Source organism: Eleutherodactylus coqui, chromosome 10 (genome assembly GCF_035609145.1).
Source record: "Eleutherodactylus coqui strain aEleCoq1 chromosome 10, aEleCoq1.hap1, whole genome shotgun sequence".
Lineage (NCBI taxonomy): Eukaryota > Metazoa > Chordata > Amphibia > Anura > Eleutherodactylidae > Eleutherodactylus > Eleutherodactylus coqui.
In genome coordinates this window covers 48,361,703-48,379,966 of record NC_089846.1, presented here as the reverse complement: position 1 = coordinate 48,379,966, position 18,264 = coordinate 48,361,703, and the positions used below count along the sequence as shown (strand labels likewise).

General features: G+C 44.0%; 1 protein-coding gene across 2 annotated transcripts in view; it reads left to right on the top strand.

The window, feature by feature from the left end:
- Nucleotides 1–18,264, top strand: part of OPHN1 (oligophrenin 1) — a 115,964-nt gene that overhangs the window by 47,477 nt on the left and 50,223 nt on the right. For both annotated transcript variants that reach the window (XM_066580981.1, XM_066580980.1), the window contains exons 5-9: nt 6,818–6,919; nt 7,665–7,775; nt 9,026–9,130; nt 12,108–12,237; nt 12,664–12,764. In XM_066580981.1, coding sequence (XP_066437078.1) covers nt 6,818–6,919; nt 7,665–7,775; nt 9,026–9,130; nt 12,108–12,237; nt 12,664–12,764 — 549 coding nt within the window. The remainder of the gene's footprint in view (nt 1–6,817; nt 6,920–7,664; nt 7,776–9,025; nt 9,131–12,107; nt 12,238–12,663; nt 12,765–18,264) is intronic.

The following is an 18,264-nucleotide window of genomic DNA, read 5'->3' as shown; positions in this document are numbered from 1 at the left end:
CTAGTTCCTGGTTATCCAGTGGCATCCTGCCCCGTCCTTACATTGAGTCAAGGAACAAACAATATGTAATACTGTAGCTACCATAGGTTGTAAGAGGGTGAGCAGTGGTACACTACCCTCTTAGTGAGTGGCGGGGCCGCTCTGACAAGTATCTCCATCGGCTGTAATAGGACCAAACCATCTAACTAGTGATACAGCCAAGAGGGGGCAGAGTGAAGAGATGGGTGCTGTGAATGGCAGCAGGAAAAGCGCTCCCAGCGCTACAGCAGAACCTTCGCTTCCCCCTCTTCCCGCCTCCCTGCCAGTATATAAGCTGGAAATTGGATATTTTACAGATGCTGGAAGCGCCGGGTTTAGGAGGCTCCGCTTCCTTAATGAAGCGGTGATGATGCGACCTGTGCATCGCCGCCCCAAGGAACAGTCTCCTCAATAGGGATAATAGAGAGGTAGCACTGCCCAAATGCTCTGGAAGGCGCTATATAAAAGTAAAAGAGCTGCGTCACAGCCCTGAGAGATGAGGAAGAGCGCAGCACTGGAATCCACCAGAAGCAGCAGCAAAAGAAAAAGTGGCAGAGGCCGCAGGTTAAGCACAGCACCATAGGCTGTGTTCATCCTATCATTGGAGCTGTCAAAGGTGGGCTGCAACAGCTGGAGAGACTGATAGCAGCACAGGACAATTGTGCAACAATTCCCCCATGCTGGGGGGACGGTCAGGGAGCCGAGTGACCAGACACAGAGAGGGCCCTGACGACCAGGGGACGAAGAATCTGACATGTTGTGTGAAAGGAGAGAGAGACTCCAATCACGTATGCGACTCTGGCCTGAAAGATGCTGACAGCGCCATGGACCAAGAAATAGAAACAAAGTTGTTAGACATGTGAGACAGCTCTCCAACGTGACGTTGTAGTGTGCACAGTATAGGAACTTTAATGGACGCATGTGGACTGTAGTGATATGGGAATATGATGACTCAATGCTTTGTGGTTAACCAGCTATGAGAAAGCTAAATGTCAGTATTAGTAAAATGATGTGACCATATGATGGGAAGACAAGGCACTTTGTAGAAGGGGTATTACGTGCCCATGAAAACGAATGGTTACGGAAGTGACCATGCATTCCATGTAGATTTTTACCTAGTCTGCAATATTCGTGTTATGTCGCGGACCTTCGAAAGTATAGTATAGAGCAGTGTTTCCCAAACTCCAGTTCTCATGGATCCCAACAGGTCATGTTTTCAGGATTTCCTCAGTATTGCACAGGGAATGTAATTATCATTGATGCCTCAGACATTGCCACAGGTGTTCTTATTATAGGATATCCTGAAAACATGCCTTGTGTGGGTCCATGGGGACTGGAGTTTGGGAAACACTGGTATAGAGTATGACGATGATGGTTATTTACGAGTGAAGTCCAAGTGCCTTGTCATTCCAATGTAAATATATAGTCAGTATGTATCCTTGTTAATAAAAGAAGCATTTAAGTACAACAGCCCCACTATGGAGTGATACAAAGCCACAAGTCTGTTTAAGTAAAGTTTGTGTTGGAAAAAGAACCTGGCCTTACAGCACACTAGAAGTTAACTTTAAGCTGCCAGTACACATAAGATAAAAGTTGGCAGAAATGTCCAATTTTTGACAACTGTGTTTGAAAATTTATGCAAACAAGAGTACTGTCTGCCAAAAATATGATTTGTCAAATTGGATTAGTTTTTTTTGCCCACTACATGTGGCGTGAATCATCCACATATGGCCAGTCATTTGCCACTGTTGCCGAGCCCATTGCGCTGACCTGTTTTTAGTTTTTTTTTTTTTTCTTTTAAGCTATCTCCCTGATCTACAAGTTTAGATGTATGTTGGATCATTCATGCGAGCGATCTGGCATTCATTTGATTGCCCGCTTTCAGGCCTCATGTGGCGCAGAGTGTTAGGGCAGCAGAAATGCAGTCCTAAGCTCTCGCCCACGACCTGAAGGTTGTTGGTTCAATCCCCGCTTATTTCAGGTAGTCAGCTCAAGGTTGACTCAGCCCTCCATCCTTCCGAGGTCTGTAAAAGCACCCAGCTTGCCCGGGGGTAAAAAGTTGACTGGGGAAGGCAATTGCAAACCACCCCGCAAAAACGATGTGATGTCATCGAGGAGTCAGTCATGACTCAGTGATTGCACCAGGGGACTTTACCTTTCCCGGCCCAAAGTAATCTTGTGCAAGGCCAGCTTTAGTATATTGCCATAGGATCCCTTGACATCAGCTGAAGAAGATACGATGAGTAATACAATATTCTGGAGAGCAAGGCGTGTTTTTTTTCTCATTGTTCTTCAAATCGCGCATCCTGACAAGCGCCCTTGAGGATCAACTAATAATTATATTAATTAGACGGATAAATGAAAAGAAAATGACTATAATAATCTGATTTAGCATCTTGTGTGAACTTTGTAGCTTCCAGAAGACTTCATTGAAAAATGACCCCTGGGAAGTTTTCCCTGCAGCCAGGACTAGATGTACTTGTTAGTGTGGAGAATGGTCTCCCTAGTAGGAGCTGCAGTCTAGAGGGATGGGGGAGGGAGCCACATGTTATAGTGCAGCCATGGATCCTCTCAGGCCATCTGGAGGCTGCCAGAATGAGCGAATTGGGAATATGCACCAGCCAACTGGAAACTGTACAGATTCTGCTCCCACCTCCTCCTGCTTTCTAACCCATTCATTCCCACGCACACAATCCGAGGACAGTCCACTGCGAGATAAAAGACCATCTTGCTCTTTAAATACCAACTTCAGGGAACACGTTGTGCTGTAATTCGACTTTAATACTTTATTGGATGAAAGACTGCGGGTCATTCCAAAAAGTTTAATTACAGTGTTATTCCTAGTAAACCTTCTGTGTTTTGAAAAAATATCAGATTTGCGCTCTACAGGGGTTACAAAGTGTCCTCCCAGCGTATTGGCACAGTTTATCGCACCCTGCACAGTACATGCCTTGTATGTAATACTCTTTCATTCAAAGGAATTCTTAGTAAACACTGGTGAAGGCAGAGGAAACCCCGCACGCTAGGCAGGAAGCGTAACCGCTGTGCGCCCACTAGTGGACAATGACACAATGTTACCTGCTATTATAAATTGCTGAAAAAAATAGAATAGTAAAGAAATATATGGGAGGCTTTTTCAGGGTTATTATAGTTCTTTTTGTTAATTCTGTAAGTTGGCCATACATATTAGACTGAAGTTAGTTGATGGTTGGACAACTGTTGAAAGTCAGTCATCTGGGGAATGTTCATATAGCAGATGCAGCCATACAGGTTTTAGTCCACATTGGTGTTACACTTGTTCAGACTGGCCATACATGGCACCAGATGACAGACGAACAAACTTTCTTGGAACATTCTTCCAAAAAAATATCTTTCTGAAATCTCGGGATTTCGCTTTCCTGCTCTTTTCATTGAGCAGGAAAAGGGAATCCCCATAGCTGAACAACTCAGTCTCAAGACAGAACCAAACAGCGCTGAACGGACCCATTGACTATAATGGGGTCCGTTCTGCTTAGCTGCCCAGCTTTTGGAAGTGAGAAAAAGCACTGCGTACATCGCTTTTTCTTCCGCTATTTTGAGCCGGATCTGCGACTCAACCACCGACCCGAAGGTTTCAACGCAGATGTGGAACCGGCTTCTTTCCAGACAATGACTGCATCATCGATGAGCTAAAACGATTATAAAAGGAACAATGCCAGGTTGAGTATTACATTATCCAGTAATCTGATACATTATTATAACGTGGTGCACTCGACAATACAGATTTGGTGAAGCTGCTCCATAGCCTCTAAAGAGATGCTACCTGCTATCCATGTCTGCCTTAGTAACTACTTGCCAAATAGCAATTTTGGAGCATGTCTTTTTGCACCATTCCTCCATTATTCCTCTTGGAAATGTATGAATGAACAGTTTCCATTCCCCTTATCAGTAGGACGCCTCTTCTTACTGACTGTCTGATCAGGCAGAGTCACACTGTGTAGTCGGACAGGCAAAAAGGCTCTTGGGTACAGCGAAAAAAATGTTTTAAGTACGGGTAGAATAAGGGCACGCCCTACTGACGGGGAGACGGAAGGCAAGTTGCCTGCTCTTCCAGCTGTTTTCGTCTATGGAACACAAACCCTTATTTATAATGTATCTTTTTGTGTCTTTTTTTTATTCTTGTCTTTTCTGTACACCCTTCTTGTTGAATTTCGTTCTTCTTCTAGAATACAAGATATGCTTGTTGCTTATGAGGCATGAATACATTCCTTACAGCTGAGTAACATTTCGTAGTTTCATCAGCTCTTTATGAGTCTCATGCATATTATATTCTTTTTCCAAACATGACTCAGAAAAAGTTATGTCACAAAGTTTAACTGCAAACATGAATAATACAGCTTGTAATCCCAGTGCACGCTTCTCACAGAGGGGCTTTGTTTCAGAGATCGGGGGATTACCCCGTTTGAGTGAATTAGGGAATATTGACACGCTTTGTAGATATTTCTGCAGTTGTCCCATTCATCTGAATAGGGGTTGCACATGCTGCAGGAATGGCCACATTCAGATGAATCCGTGGCAGAAATCTCTGCAACAAATCTGCTCGGGAATAACGTCTAAGGATGGTTGCACACAAAGTTTTTGCGGCAGTTTTTAATGCAGTTTTTTGAGTCAAAGCAAGAAGTGGATTCAAAAATATATGGGAAATAGAAATAAGGACTTCTCCTTCCTGCTGTATTCACTTCTGGCTTTGCTACAAAAAACTGTGTGCGAAACCACCCTATGAAATAATGATGTAACACCAGACCATGAAACTGCTCGTCAGTCAGCTGTCAAAGGACTTTTGGTTACATTTCATGAATTAAAGTATACCTGTAGTTTCAAGAAACATTGGACATGTAATATAGTATGTTAAGCTGAAAAAAGACATATGCTCACCCTGTCGTCCCTCCCCCCCCCCCCCCCCAATGTTAATGCAGAGGAAGGCAAAATAAACCCAATCAGGTAAAAGCCAATTCTTCCCCATTTAAAGAGAAAAAAAATCCTTCCCAACTCCAATCTGTCAATCAAAATAATCCCTGGATCAACATCCCATCTGAATTAATTAGTGACTGTAACCTGTAGTATTGCTACGCTCAAGAAAGGCATCCAGGCCCCTTTAAAACTATTTTATTGCTTTTGCCATCACCATATCCTCAGGCAGAGAGTTCACCAGTCTCACTGCTCTTACAGTAAAGAACACCCTTCTATGTTGGTGTAGAAACCTTCTTCTAGATGTAGAGGACGCCACCTTGTTACAGTCAGAGTCCAGGGTATAAACAGATCATGGGAGAGATCTCTGTATTGTCCCCTAATGTATTTTTACATAGTTATTAGGTCGCCCCTCAGCCGTCTTTCTTCCATATTAAATAACCCCAATTTTGATCACCTAGCTGGGTGTTGTAGTCCACACATTCCATTTATTATTTTAGTTGCCCACCTTTGAACCCACACAAGCTCTGATATACATACATAGCAGCATAGTATGCTAGGCTGAATAAAGACAGTTGTCCATCTAGTTCAGCCTGTTTCCGCTCCAACATGTTGATCCAGAGGAAGGCAAAAAACCTCAATGAGGCAGGAGCCAATTTACCCCACCCTGAAAACTGTACACAATATTCCATGTGTTGTTTGACCAGGGACTTGTAAAGAGGAAGAACAATGTTCTCATCATCTGCCCCCAGACCTCTTTTGATGCCCCCCATGATCCTATTTGCCTTGGCAGCAGCTGGTACATGTTAAATGTTTTGATCAGTGGGGGGGGGGGGGGGGTCAGGCTTCTGGGACCCTCCTCAATCATTAGAATCAAGCAGCAGAAGCGCTCATCTGCCTTATGAACATAGCCGTAAAGGGGTTGTCTAAGTAGTATCATCTCAGTACAATCCCTTTCCCATTCTGTAGCTCTCCCGTCTTGCGTCAGTGCTCAGTCCCCTGCTCTGGTCTGTGTTTACAGCTGCAGTCCCACTCGGTGTATGGGACATCACAGGGGTTTTAACCAATAACCGAGCTTAGCTCATGATCGCTGAGACAACCCCTTTAAGTTTTTTTGGTTGAGATACGTTTTCATTCTCTGTAGAAAACCTCCCAGAGATGTTTCTGACTAGTGATTTGCTGTCATTGGCATGGGGTGTTTCCCGATCTTTAAATAATATACTGTATATAGTGATCCTAATTAAAACATCCGTATTCAAAGAGGCCTAGAGAGACTTTTACTGGGCATAATTGAGCCAAACTTGGTAATAATTTTATCCAAGACATGCAGAAGTGACCTATAAGAAAAGAAAAAGTCCCAAATTTCCCCACCAGGGGTGAGTGTGGCGCTATGAAAGGTGTTAAAAACTTATTCAAGCAACTGGCCAGTTCCATTTGATTGAGGAATTCCAGTGCAAGTGTGGTGGCTGTCCAGGAAGCAGTTCTTGCAAGCAAGGGGAAAAATGCAACTTATGTAGGATTTTCAGCACTTGTTAACTGGGCTGTGTCTAACGGTCTTATAACAGCAGATTTGTCATCCTTTTTTTTCACATGGATCGCCTTCACATACCCTGGATAGTAGTATTGTTGGTTACGGCCAACAGATGTCAATGACGCCCAATATCTCTAAATAAGGACACTTTCATTATGGTCACCCTGTATGCATGCATATATGTGTGCAATATACATATATGTGTGTGTGTGTGTGTGTATATAATTTGTATATAATTTTATTAGATATTGATACTGTTTCATGTTGTTCACGCTTTACAATTGTAGCCATAATTAACCTTAATATTTACAAACATTTCAGGAACGAAAAAAGAAGTTTGACAGAGACAGTGAGAAGTTTTACTCCTTGCTGGATAAGCATCTACATCTGTCTTCCAAGAAGAAGGAAGCTCAGCTCCAAGAGGTAAGGCAGGAAAGAATACAAGTGCACTTTGGATGTATATGGCAAAAACACTTGCAAATAGATGGTTTGGTCAGTAGCTGAATAGTCTCAGTACCAGCTCTTTGTGGTGGTAGGAATATGGGTTTGTAGTCAATGAGAACAAAAATGTATTCTGTACCTCTTGCAAACTTCATTAGAGAGTGTCCTTGTATGCATGGCCACCACTCTGCTACAGGGAACAGACAGCCTCATATGAGGGATTCTCGATTGTCACAACTGTTGGAGCCATAGAGATTAGACTTCTATGACCTTTTATGTCGATTTGCCATAAAAGTGATTAACTGGGGGAAAAAAACCTTTTTAGAATTCATCTAACTTAAAAATTCACTCACCCAGCCCATGTGATCATGGCTGTTGGGTCAAGAAAATTGCATTAGGCGACTTATCTCTTAAGAATGAACCCTAATCTTATATTGTTGCATGCATAGGGATTTAAAGGGATCATGCAGGATTAGCAAAACATGGCCGCTCTCCTATTAAAGGGAATAGATCTGAGCTGCAGTACCCCGAGCAACCTGTAGACTGGTATGGCATTGCTTTAGGAAGAAAGCAGCCATGTTTTTCTAAATCTGTACAACCTCCTAAACTTAAAGGAGTTTCCTATGGGATATGCTCTTCAGTCCACATTTAGAAGACCACAGTGGCATTATTTGTACACCTTTCCTTTTCTTTGCCATTATCGATATTCATGTTTCTTCCAATACAGGCAGATGTACAAGTAGACAAAGAGAAGCAGAACTTCTATGAATCTTCACTTGAATATGTCTATCAAATTCAGGAAGTTCAGGAGAGCAAAAAGTTCAGCCTTGTGGAGCCGGTAAAGGATTTAGAACTTTTTCTTAGTAAAATAGACTTGTCCTTATTTCCCCTTTTCGTTCCTGATTAAAAACAAATTACTAGTATGTTGAAACCTTCTATGTATAATAAACTCGACTTTACGTATGAAATACATAATATTCCAAGAGATCTTCTTTTGTGAAATCGAATGGCTGGCCTGCATACAGATGTGTCCACCTGAATTCTCCACAAATTTAGTTGAGAAATCCAATTTCTCACAAATTCAAATACATTTTTGCGATATGCAAGCAAAGCCCTCAACAGGATCAACTCACAACCACTCACTGGGGGGCTCATAGACCAATATAGAATATACATCTCCTGACAGAGTATCGTGAGAACATATTGTTGTTGTTTTTTTGTTTTTTTTTAATCAAACTTGGTCATCTCCCGTCACAAATCTCAGGAAATGTCGAGCCAAGAGGAAAGGTATGGAGGGACACATCTGTATGACTAATGTGTAATACCCACTCAAATGATGATCACTTAGCCAAATCTGCCCCCACTATTCTTCTAAACATCCCTGATACCTCTCACAGCTGTTCATTTATTGTTTCTTCTTCTATATTACAGGAAATGGCAAACATAGAGTACCTGATAAGCCAATGCCTTCTTATTATAGGGTAACCCTTTTTCTAGATAAAACGCTCTAGGCAGGGTGAAGCTCGAAAGCTGGCTATACATTAGGGTCTTAGGGAGGCCATTTTTCTGAATCCCTTAGGTTAACCAAAAACTTCAGAGACCTATAACCAATCGATGATGGCAGTGATCTGTGATCTAGTCTGGTATTCTAAATTACGTTCAACCACAGTACCTAACAATGACGGAAAAAATCCAGTAGATCAACGTTTCCACCAATAGATGCCTCATGTCAGCGTCCTTCATACTTTTTTGTGCCATGACCATGCACCAATGACAGGACAGCAGTGATGACTGACTTAGACCATTTCCTGCCCAAGTCTCTAGTGTATGGCCAGCTGAACTTGTGCTTTACTAATTTTATGGCTGTTTTGAAATCCTGAAAAGCCTCTTGCTGGGGTGCGGCATAACTCATCTTTTAAAAGGTTGTATAATGTTTAACATGTAGCAAATCCCATCAGCCTTGTTTGATCTTCTGAGAGTTGTCATCATGGTGCAATGGAAGAGCTAGTCAGATACATAAGCCAATGTCTTTCGATTTTTCTTTGTTGTTACACCTTCTTATTCATTGAATGTTTGTTACTCCCATAGGTTCTGGCCTTCTTGCATTGTCTATTTACATCTAATAGCCTCACATTTGAATTGACTCAAGACTTCTTACCCTACAAGCAGCAGCTGCAGCTCAGCCTTCAGAATGTAAGTTCTATGTCTTGTTCTGTGAACTAGTATATTAGAAGAGTTACCAAGATGGTGAGCGGTCAGCAAATCATGTCCTATGAGGTCAAACAAAGATATAACCAGATAGCGCCTCAGGATCGTCATTCAGTAGATAACGACACAATTCCAATCCTCGAATCAAGGGGGAGAGCTGCGGAAATAGTTGGGGTCTCTCATAAGAGAGTGATCCCAAAGAAATGGGATACAGAATAGCTATTAGCAAAATGAAAAACAAAATTTCTGCGCTCAGTGAATAGTGTGTTTCCACAAAATAGTATCAGGTCAGAAATATAAGGGAGTTACACTTACTGGGAAGGAGGGGGGTATGATGACCATGAGCCCCCTCCTCGAAGTGATATCTCCTGTTTCTCCAGATAGATGTTTCCACACGTTAGGGATGAAGTATTAACACTTTTATTCCAGTATTCGTTAAAAAACAGTATTTTTTAACGAATACTGGAATAAAAGTGTTAATACTTCATCCCTAACGTGTGGAAACATCTATCTGGAGAAACAGGAGATATCACTTCGAGGAGGGGGCTCATGGTCATCATACCCCCCTCCTTCCCAGTAAGTGTAACTCCCTTATATTTCTGACCTGCTACTATTTTGTGGAAACACACTATTCACTGAGCGCAGAAAATTTTGTTTTTAATTTTGCTAATAGCTATTCTATGTCCTATGAAGAACGGTTAAAGGATCTGGGAATGTTTAGCTTGCAAAAAAGAAGGCTGAGAGGAGACTTAATAGATGTCTACAAATATCTGTCACAGGGCTGTCACAGTGCAGAGGGATCATCCCTATTCTCATTTGTACAAGAAAAGAATAGAAGCAATGGGATGAAACTGAAAGGGAGGAGACACAGATTAGATATTAGACAGTGAGGGTGATCAATGAGTGGAACAGGTTACCACAGGAGGTGGTGAGTTCTCCTTCAATGGAAGTGTCCAAAAAAGGCTGAACAAATATCTGTTTGGGATGATTTAGCAACCCTGCATTGAGCAGCCAGTTGGACCCGAGGACCCTGGAGGTCCCTTCCAACTCTACCATTCTCTGATATCATTCCGTGGACTTGGCACATGACTGGCTATGTGAGGTAGTAGACAAAGTTTCATAGAAGTGGATATGAATATTGTTTTGAGGTGGTGCTGGTTACTTTATCATAACCACACAGGGGCTACTCAAAGTAGTTAAATTATGGGATTAGACTCATCACAGTGTTTCTCAATGGGAAACGGGATTGTGTGTGACCTTGCAGCTATTGTACAAAAATCTAATTTGAAGGTTAAAGCATTTTCGTAGGGCCATGACTTTAGCAGGTAACTTAGTAAGTAAGGCGGAAAAAAGACGTCTCCATCCAGTTGAGCCTATTATCCTACAACGTTGATCCAGAGAAAGGCAAAAAAAACCATGAGGTGAAAGCCAAATTTGTTTTACTTTAGGAAAAAGAATTCCTTCTTGACTACAAATCTGGCCATCAGAATAATCCCCGGATCAACAACCCTTCTGATGTAATCTAGTGACTAAGACCTGTAATACTGCTACACTTCAGAAAGGCATCCGAGCCCTTCTTGAGCTCTTGTAGCAAGTTTGCATCACCCAGGGGCGTTACAAGTCACTTGGATCCAGAGCCTTTGTCCCGCATCATAAATTTAAAGTCCAGAACCTTCTGGCCAGAGATTTAATTAAATAAACTTTTTCTTCAGTATACATTCGCACCGCTGCCTGACACAGCCTTGCGTGGTTCATTACTGTATATACCTGATCTCCAGCGCCAGTTTTTTAACACTCCTTTCCTATGGCTATAGTCAGTGTCCTGTCAGTGGCTGGCGTGCAGCAGACCCCACTGGTGTCAGACTGTCTTCTGTAGCACCAAGTGAATGAGTGTGTCAAATTCCCACTGGCTTGTTCCCTTGACCCATTCGACCCTAGAAATGCCCCTGCCATCACAAGTCTTCAGGCAGTAAGTTCCATAGTCCCACAGTAAAGAACCCCCTTCTACGTTGGTGTAGAAACCTTCTGTCCTCTAGACGTAGAAGACGCCCCCTTATTACAGTCTCAGTCTTGGGCATGAATAGCTCATGGGAGAGAGCTCTGTATTGTCCCCTGATATATTTATTAGGATGCCCCTCAGCTGCCTTTTTTTTCTAAATTAAATAATAACTTAATTTTATAGTCTGTCCATTCCATTTATTCCTTCAGTTGTCAGCCTTTGTACCCGCTCAAGCTCTGATATGCCCTTCTCTAGTACTGGTGCCCAAATCTGTATACAATATTCCATGTGTGGTCTGACCAGTGACTTGTAAAGAGGAAGAACAATGTTCTTGTCATGTTCCCATAGACCTTTTTTGATGTACCCCATGATCCTATTTGCCTTGGCAGCAGCTGCCTGACACTGGTTGCTCCAATTTACAGTTAGCTAAAATCCCCAAGTCCTTTTCCATGTCAGTGTTACCCAGTGGTTTCCTATTTAGTGTGTAATGGTGACATGTATTTCCTCTGCCCATGTGCAGAACCTTATATTTATCAATGTTAAACCTCCTTTCAGCCCCCAACTTATCCAGATCCAATTGCAACCACATTCTGTCCTCTCTTGTATTAATTACTCTACATAGTTTTATATCACCTGCAAATATAGATATTATACTGTACAATCCCTCTACGAGGTCACTAATAATCTTGGGAGGGCCAAAAAATCCAAACTAAAGAGCAAAAATGCATAAAGTGAGCAGAGCAATTCCCTTATCATCATCCATATGCACATTATTAGTGATTCTTTGGTCCCTCTTGCCTTCTTTCTGCTTTCCCAGTTGGACTGATCTCCACTATTAAGGCTCCTTCACACACTTTTTTTCAGCATTTTTAAACACTTGAGTTGATTTTTTTTTATTGAATGTCTTGTTAAGTAATTAACTCTTGTTGCATCTAATCTACAAAGGTTTACCTTTGCCCACAGACACGTAATCACTTCATCAGTACCCGGGAAGAGTTGGAAGACTTGCAGAAGCGGATGACGGATGCACCCATGATTTGCAAATTAAAGGGACAGAGCACCATTGAAGGATACTTGTACTCCCAAGAGAAAAGTAATGTGGCCTTCAGCATATCTTTCTTTAATACTGGTTGTAATAAAACTGTCACGTTTCCCTAAATGGGTAGTGGCGCACGGTGCAGTCACACCTGTGAGGAGGATGTTGTAGGTTACTGTCTTGCTGATTTGATATCTAATGTCATTATACCCTTTCTTCTTTTCTTTTCCTATTTGCCTACTAAGGGAGGGATGTTTTATCACTTTGCACAGGTTCAAACCTATTTGTACTTTTTATGACTGTTCATATCAGTATATAGTATACCATTTGCTGTGCCAGTTGGGTGCCTTTGCTTACATTGCTTGCACATTACCATTGCTACTCCATTTGGTCACCAAGTCGCAGAAAACATGATTTCATTGGACAAGAAATGATCTCTCAATGGATAAGTGAAATATATGCTTCTTTCATTATGGATTTCAGGGGCTCTTGGCCTTACCTGGGTGAAGTATTACTGCAAATATGAGAAGGAAGGAAAGATCCTAAGCATGACGCAAGTAGAGCAGAAGCCAGGATCCCGACAGGTAAAAGTAGTCCTCTTCTACAAAAAATGGGATCGCCAGCATTTTGAGTCATTTCTTTGTTAAATCTTGGAAACCATAATTCCGTTCAAAATCAGCCTTTGGATGGAAGCCAAGTCTTGAACTTCATTGTATCCCAGTGTTAAGATACCTTTTACATGGACCGATAGTCACCGGAATAATCGCTGAAACAAGCGATTGTGGGCTACTGTCTGCCTGTGTACATATGGCCCCTGAATGGGCACTGAGTGAGAAGACGCTCAGCAGTCGCTAAGCAGTTGTTAGTTGTTCTGTTATAGTGAACTGAAATAGAAAACTACTGAGCGATTGCTTCTTTGCAGTGAATGGAGGCGGGTGGCCAGAGGACGTCTCCAGCACCCTCTGCCTCCATTCTTTGCCAGAGTATCACTCCTAGTCCCTAGGACGTCTGTCAAGGTACCTTAACGTTATGCTTTTGCACATTTAGCAACTTAAGCAAGACACACAGTTCACAATAATGGTAATGTTTAGAGGGATTGTCTCATCTGAAAATGAAATGAAAAGTTTTTTTTACTGTAAACATTTTTTACTTTTGGTGCTTTTTTAGTTTTGAATGTGACCACTAGCGTAAAAGCCTTCATTAAAGGGGTTGTCCAGTTCTACACGAACAATGTCCTATCCTCAGGATAGGTCATCAAGATATGATCAGCGCAGGGTTCATCAGCAGGGACCCCCGCCAATCAGCTGTTCTCTGCAGGAAGCAGACCGCTCCATTCACATTGCAGTGGCCAAGCTTGGTATTGTAGGCTAAGTTCCCATTGAAATAAATGCGCATTTTGCTTGTAATGCCAAGCTTGGCCACGGAAGAGAGTTGTCTGCTTTCAGCAAAAATCAGCGAATGCATCGGTCCAAAGAACAGCTAATTGGCAGGTGTGAGCAGGCAGTCGTTCATTCAGCTGCATTCACTGAGCAATGATTGTTCCTGTGTAAAACCACAGAAATAATCGTCGCTGGGACGAATATTGGGCGCTCTTTACCTGACGGGTCGTCCCGTGTAAAAGGCCCCGCAGACAGAGTGCAAACAGACAAGTCCACAGCACATTCACTTGTATCCCTCGTAAGGTTTAAAGGCATTTGTAGTGCCATATCGTCCTGGAATCTCTCTTGGACACTTGATTACCAAAATATGTAGAAAGTAACACATCACGGCCTCAGCAAAATTCTGCCTTGTGCATACACTCTAAGAGAAGCTTTCACCAGGGAAGAGCCCTAACAGATTTATTTTAAAAAGCCAGCCAGTTTGAACTCCTAGAAGGTTGACCTATAAAGGACTCCAACGTGCAGTTGGCAATGAATGAAGAGTTCATTGTCCGTTACTACCCTGTTGTCACTCCTGCAAAACCCTCACAAATGTCATTGGTGGACTGCAAAACAGAAGTAAGTCATGGAAATAATTTAATTTACAATCAAATTTCACCATTTTTTGGGGGCGTGGCTAGCGGATGGCGGGATAAGTCGCACCTTAAGCGAACTCCCGCGTCTCTAACCCTACCAGCAGCTTAAGAGGCACCATTAAGCAGCGGAGAACGGACCCCGGACGCCACATGGGGAAGAAGAAGCTGCCGCGATCTTTGTCCTGCACTCCGGTCGGCAGAAGGGGCGCGCTGGAGAGGTTTCTCGGCAGCGGAGGTGAAGCCGCCGCCGCGTCCAAGATGGCGCCGGCTCCCGCGGGACCGCAGGCGCAGGCACAGGCGAGCAATGCAGAGCTGGCACAGCCGCCCGGAGGGCACCAGGAGGAAGCAGAGAGCAGGGACAGACCGGCCAGCAACCAGCACAGTTCGGGGGGAAGCCCTAAGAACCACCACGCTACAGAGCAGACATCACAGGAGGAGGAAGCAGGATATAAAGGAACTGTGAGTACAACAGAGAGCAGCCCCTGCCCCAAATATGGCTCCCCCCAACCCACAATGCAGTCTCCCATAGCTGATGAAGGTAGTAGCACAGCATGGCAACACTCCCCTGCATACAGCACCACAAGCAGCCCACCTCAGAAAAGATTTAGCAACTCCCCTGACAAAATAAGTGAAGAAGCCTGGAAGAGCCGTATTATGGCCATACCAACAAAAAATGAGCTAGACGAGTTCTTCAAGAGATTAGAGGCATCTAACAAAAAAGCGCTAGAAAATATCCACAACGATATACAGCATCTAGGACACAGAATAGTACAAGTTGAGGAGGCGCAGGAGGGTGCGTCAGCCATTTTAGAAACCCACAGACAGGCCATCCAAGCACAAGCAGACCAAATTGCCGGCATTATTACACACCTTGATGACCTAGAAAACCGAAACCGGCGCAACAACCTGCGAATAAGGGGTCTCCCGGAGGAAATAGAAGGGCAGCATTTAGAACTTTGGGCGCAATCCTTCTTCCGGCAACTACTAAATCGCAAAGCGGAAGATATGATCGAAATAGATCGGATCCACAGGGCCCTCGGACCAAAAAATGCTGATCCCAAAAGACCAAGAGATGTAATATGCAGAGTGCATTTCTTCAGAGATAAAGATGCAATCTTGAGAAAAGCTAGAGACAAAGGGGACCTACAACACGATGGTAGACCCATAATTCTTCTGCAGGACCTGGCACGCCACACACTGCGGATGAGAGGTGCCCTAAGACCCCTGCTGACGGCCCTGAAAGATAAAGGGATACCCTACAGATGGGGGTTCCCCTTTTCTTTAACAGCCAGAAAAGATGGGAAATCTGCCATATTCAGATCAATTGGAGACTTGCCCAACTTTCTGGGTACTTTACAACTACCCATGATAGCGCTGCCGGACTGGCCTATGGTACCGACGGTACTGGCCCCCACAGCACAGGAGCAGTGGCAGAGCGCACACCCCAAACCAAGACGGGAAAAGCAAAAGGCAATGGACAGAAACACCTGATCTTACTGCGGGACTCCGCCACGCATTATGCAGTAGTGTATGATCCACCAAATATATCTGGCATACAAGCATAGTCGCATACCTGACTCATACAGGAAATAGTACAACATACTGCACGACCTTCTGCTTCACCCAAGTTGTTTATGTTTGGGGAAGAAAACGAACTAGACCAGAAGATACCCACTTGGCGTCCGGAGGAGCAGAATGACCAGCTCCTCAGAGATCGGGAAACGGGCGTTATCCGAGACTCTAATATAGTATATCATACCAAGTTATACAATGATATAGTACTAGTTAAATTGTTGTTTTCTCTTTTAGATTGCAAATGATGATTGGTGCCTCAAGAGCTTTAGACCAGGGCCCAACGAGGGGCTGCAGCACTATCGTAAGGATCGCGTTGTGGGGGGAGGCGCGGGGGTTCGGCGCATGTCCTAGCCGGTACCTACACGTCCCTCACACAGGGCGACCAATCACATTTAGTGTGAATGCGGGCATTGTATATGCCAGCAGTTCTCCCTGAAACCAAACGCAGTAGCTGGATACTGCGCAAGGTTCCACCTGATGAACCTTTTTCTCTCTCTTCTTGCTCAATTCTATCTTTCTTCTCCCTACCCAAACCACCCCACCACCCTCACCCCGACCTGACTGACCTACAACCATTAGCAGAGCTAATTTATCTTATGCCCACGGTGACCAATGGCTGACATCACATTTTGCACCTTTAATGTGAGAGGACTGAACGGACCTACTAAGAGGGGGCAGATCATGGACCACCTCCACCGGAAGGGGATCATGGTTGTTTTCTTCCAGGAGACCCATTTCCAGGATACCAAGATACCTAAGTGTAAATATCGCCACTATACTACCTGGCATAACAGCCCACACCCAGACAAAAAAGCAGGCGGCACGTCCACAGTAATCCATAAAAATTTTCCGCACAGATTACTCTCTTCAGAAATGGACGAAAACGGGAGATATGTGTTTTTAAAAATTCAAGTGAATAACGACATAATAACACTTGCTAATGTGTATTTTCCCAACCAGGACCAGAAGAAGTTCGGTATCCGAGTGCTGGGGGCCCTGGCGGCCTTCGCAGGCGGCTCCTCCATCATCCTCGGTGGAGATTTCAACTTAATCATGGATCCGGCAAAAGACTCCTCGGGGGGTAAGTCGGGGGTTTCCCCCTCAACGACACGTAGAATTCGCACGGAATTAGCAAAGCTCAAGTTAGTCGACTTATGGCGAACATTACATCCCAGAGAGAGGGACTTTAGTTTTCACTCGCCCGCACACAATAGTTATCACAGGCTAGACCATCTGTTTATTTCACACGGGTTGTTGGACAGAAGGCCGTCGGCCTCTATGGGCCCCTTCCTTTGGTCAGACCATGCTCCAGTCTGGGGGTCCTTGGTGGGGGGAAACACTGAAAGAACAAACCTCACGTGGCGACTTAATGATAACTTGCTAGAGGACGGAGCATGCCTACAGGATATTCAACAATCAATAGAATCATTCATAGAAACTCACAAAAACGATCCTACATCCATGCCCTTTAAGTGGGAGGCACTAAAATGCGTCCTTAGAGGGATCTTTATATCGCACGGGGCACGATTAAAAAAGATGAGGACGGCTAGGCTAGAAGAGCTGTTGATACAGCTCGACGGCCTGGAAACGTCAAATAAAAATTCACCCGCAGACAGTATAGCAGCAGAAATCTCCACAACTAGAATTAAAATCCTGCGTATACTAGATCAGGCGTCACTATGCCGTAGGGACAAATTCAAGGGACTGCACTATGAGCACGGAAATAAATGCGGTAAGGGGTTAGCGAGGGCCCTCAACCCTAGAGAAGCACAGACATATGTGTTTGAGGTCCATAAACCCGGGAAGGGGATGGTCCACAGCAACACAGAGATCTTAGAGAGCTTCCACACTTATTACCAGGAACTCTACAACCTGGAGGGGAACCTAGGGGACCCCAAGAATAACCTTGATGCAGAGAAGAACACATACATAACTGAAAACTCCCTCACCCACATAACAAGCGAGGAAGTGGGGGCACTAGAAGAGGACTTCACTCTGCAAGAGTTAAAGGAAGCAATCACTACATTAAAAATCGGAAAGAGTCCGGGACCCGACGGCCTAACCCCCCGCTTTTACAAAATATGCATGGAGAAACTGGCTCCTCTGATGCTGGAAACATTCAATGCAATCTCGAGATCATGTCCCTTCCCGGCGCAGGCCCTACAGGCGATAATCACGGTCCTCCCTAAGCCGGGCAAGGACCCGTCATGCTGTGGGAGTTACAGACCGATTTCACTACTCAATATAGATACTAAACTATTTGCTAAATTATTAGCGAGTAGATTAAAAACTCATATACCTAGCCTGATACATGGCGACCAGGTGGGCTTTGTGCCGGGAAGGGAAGCAGGAGATAGCACAATTAGGACCTTGGCCCTGATCTCGAGAGCGACAGAGTCTGGTACACCATTGTGCTTGCTGTCCGTCGACGCCGAGAAGGCGTTTGACAGGGTCGATTGGGGATTCCTGGAGATGACCCTAAAGCAGTCGGGGTT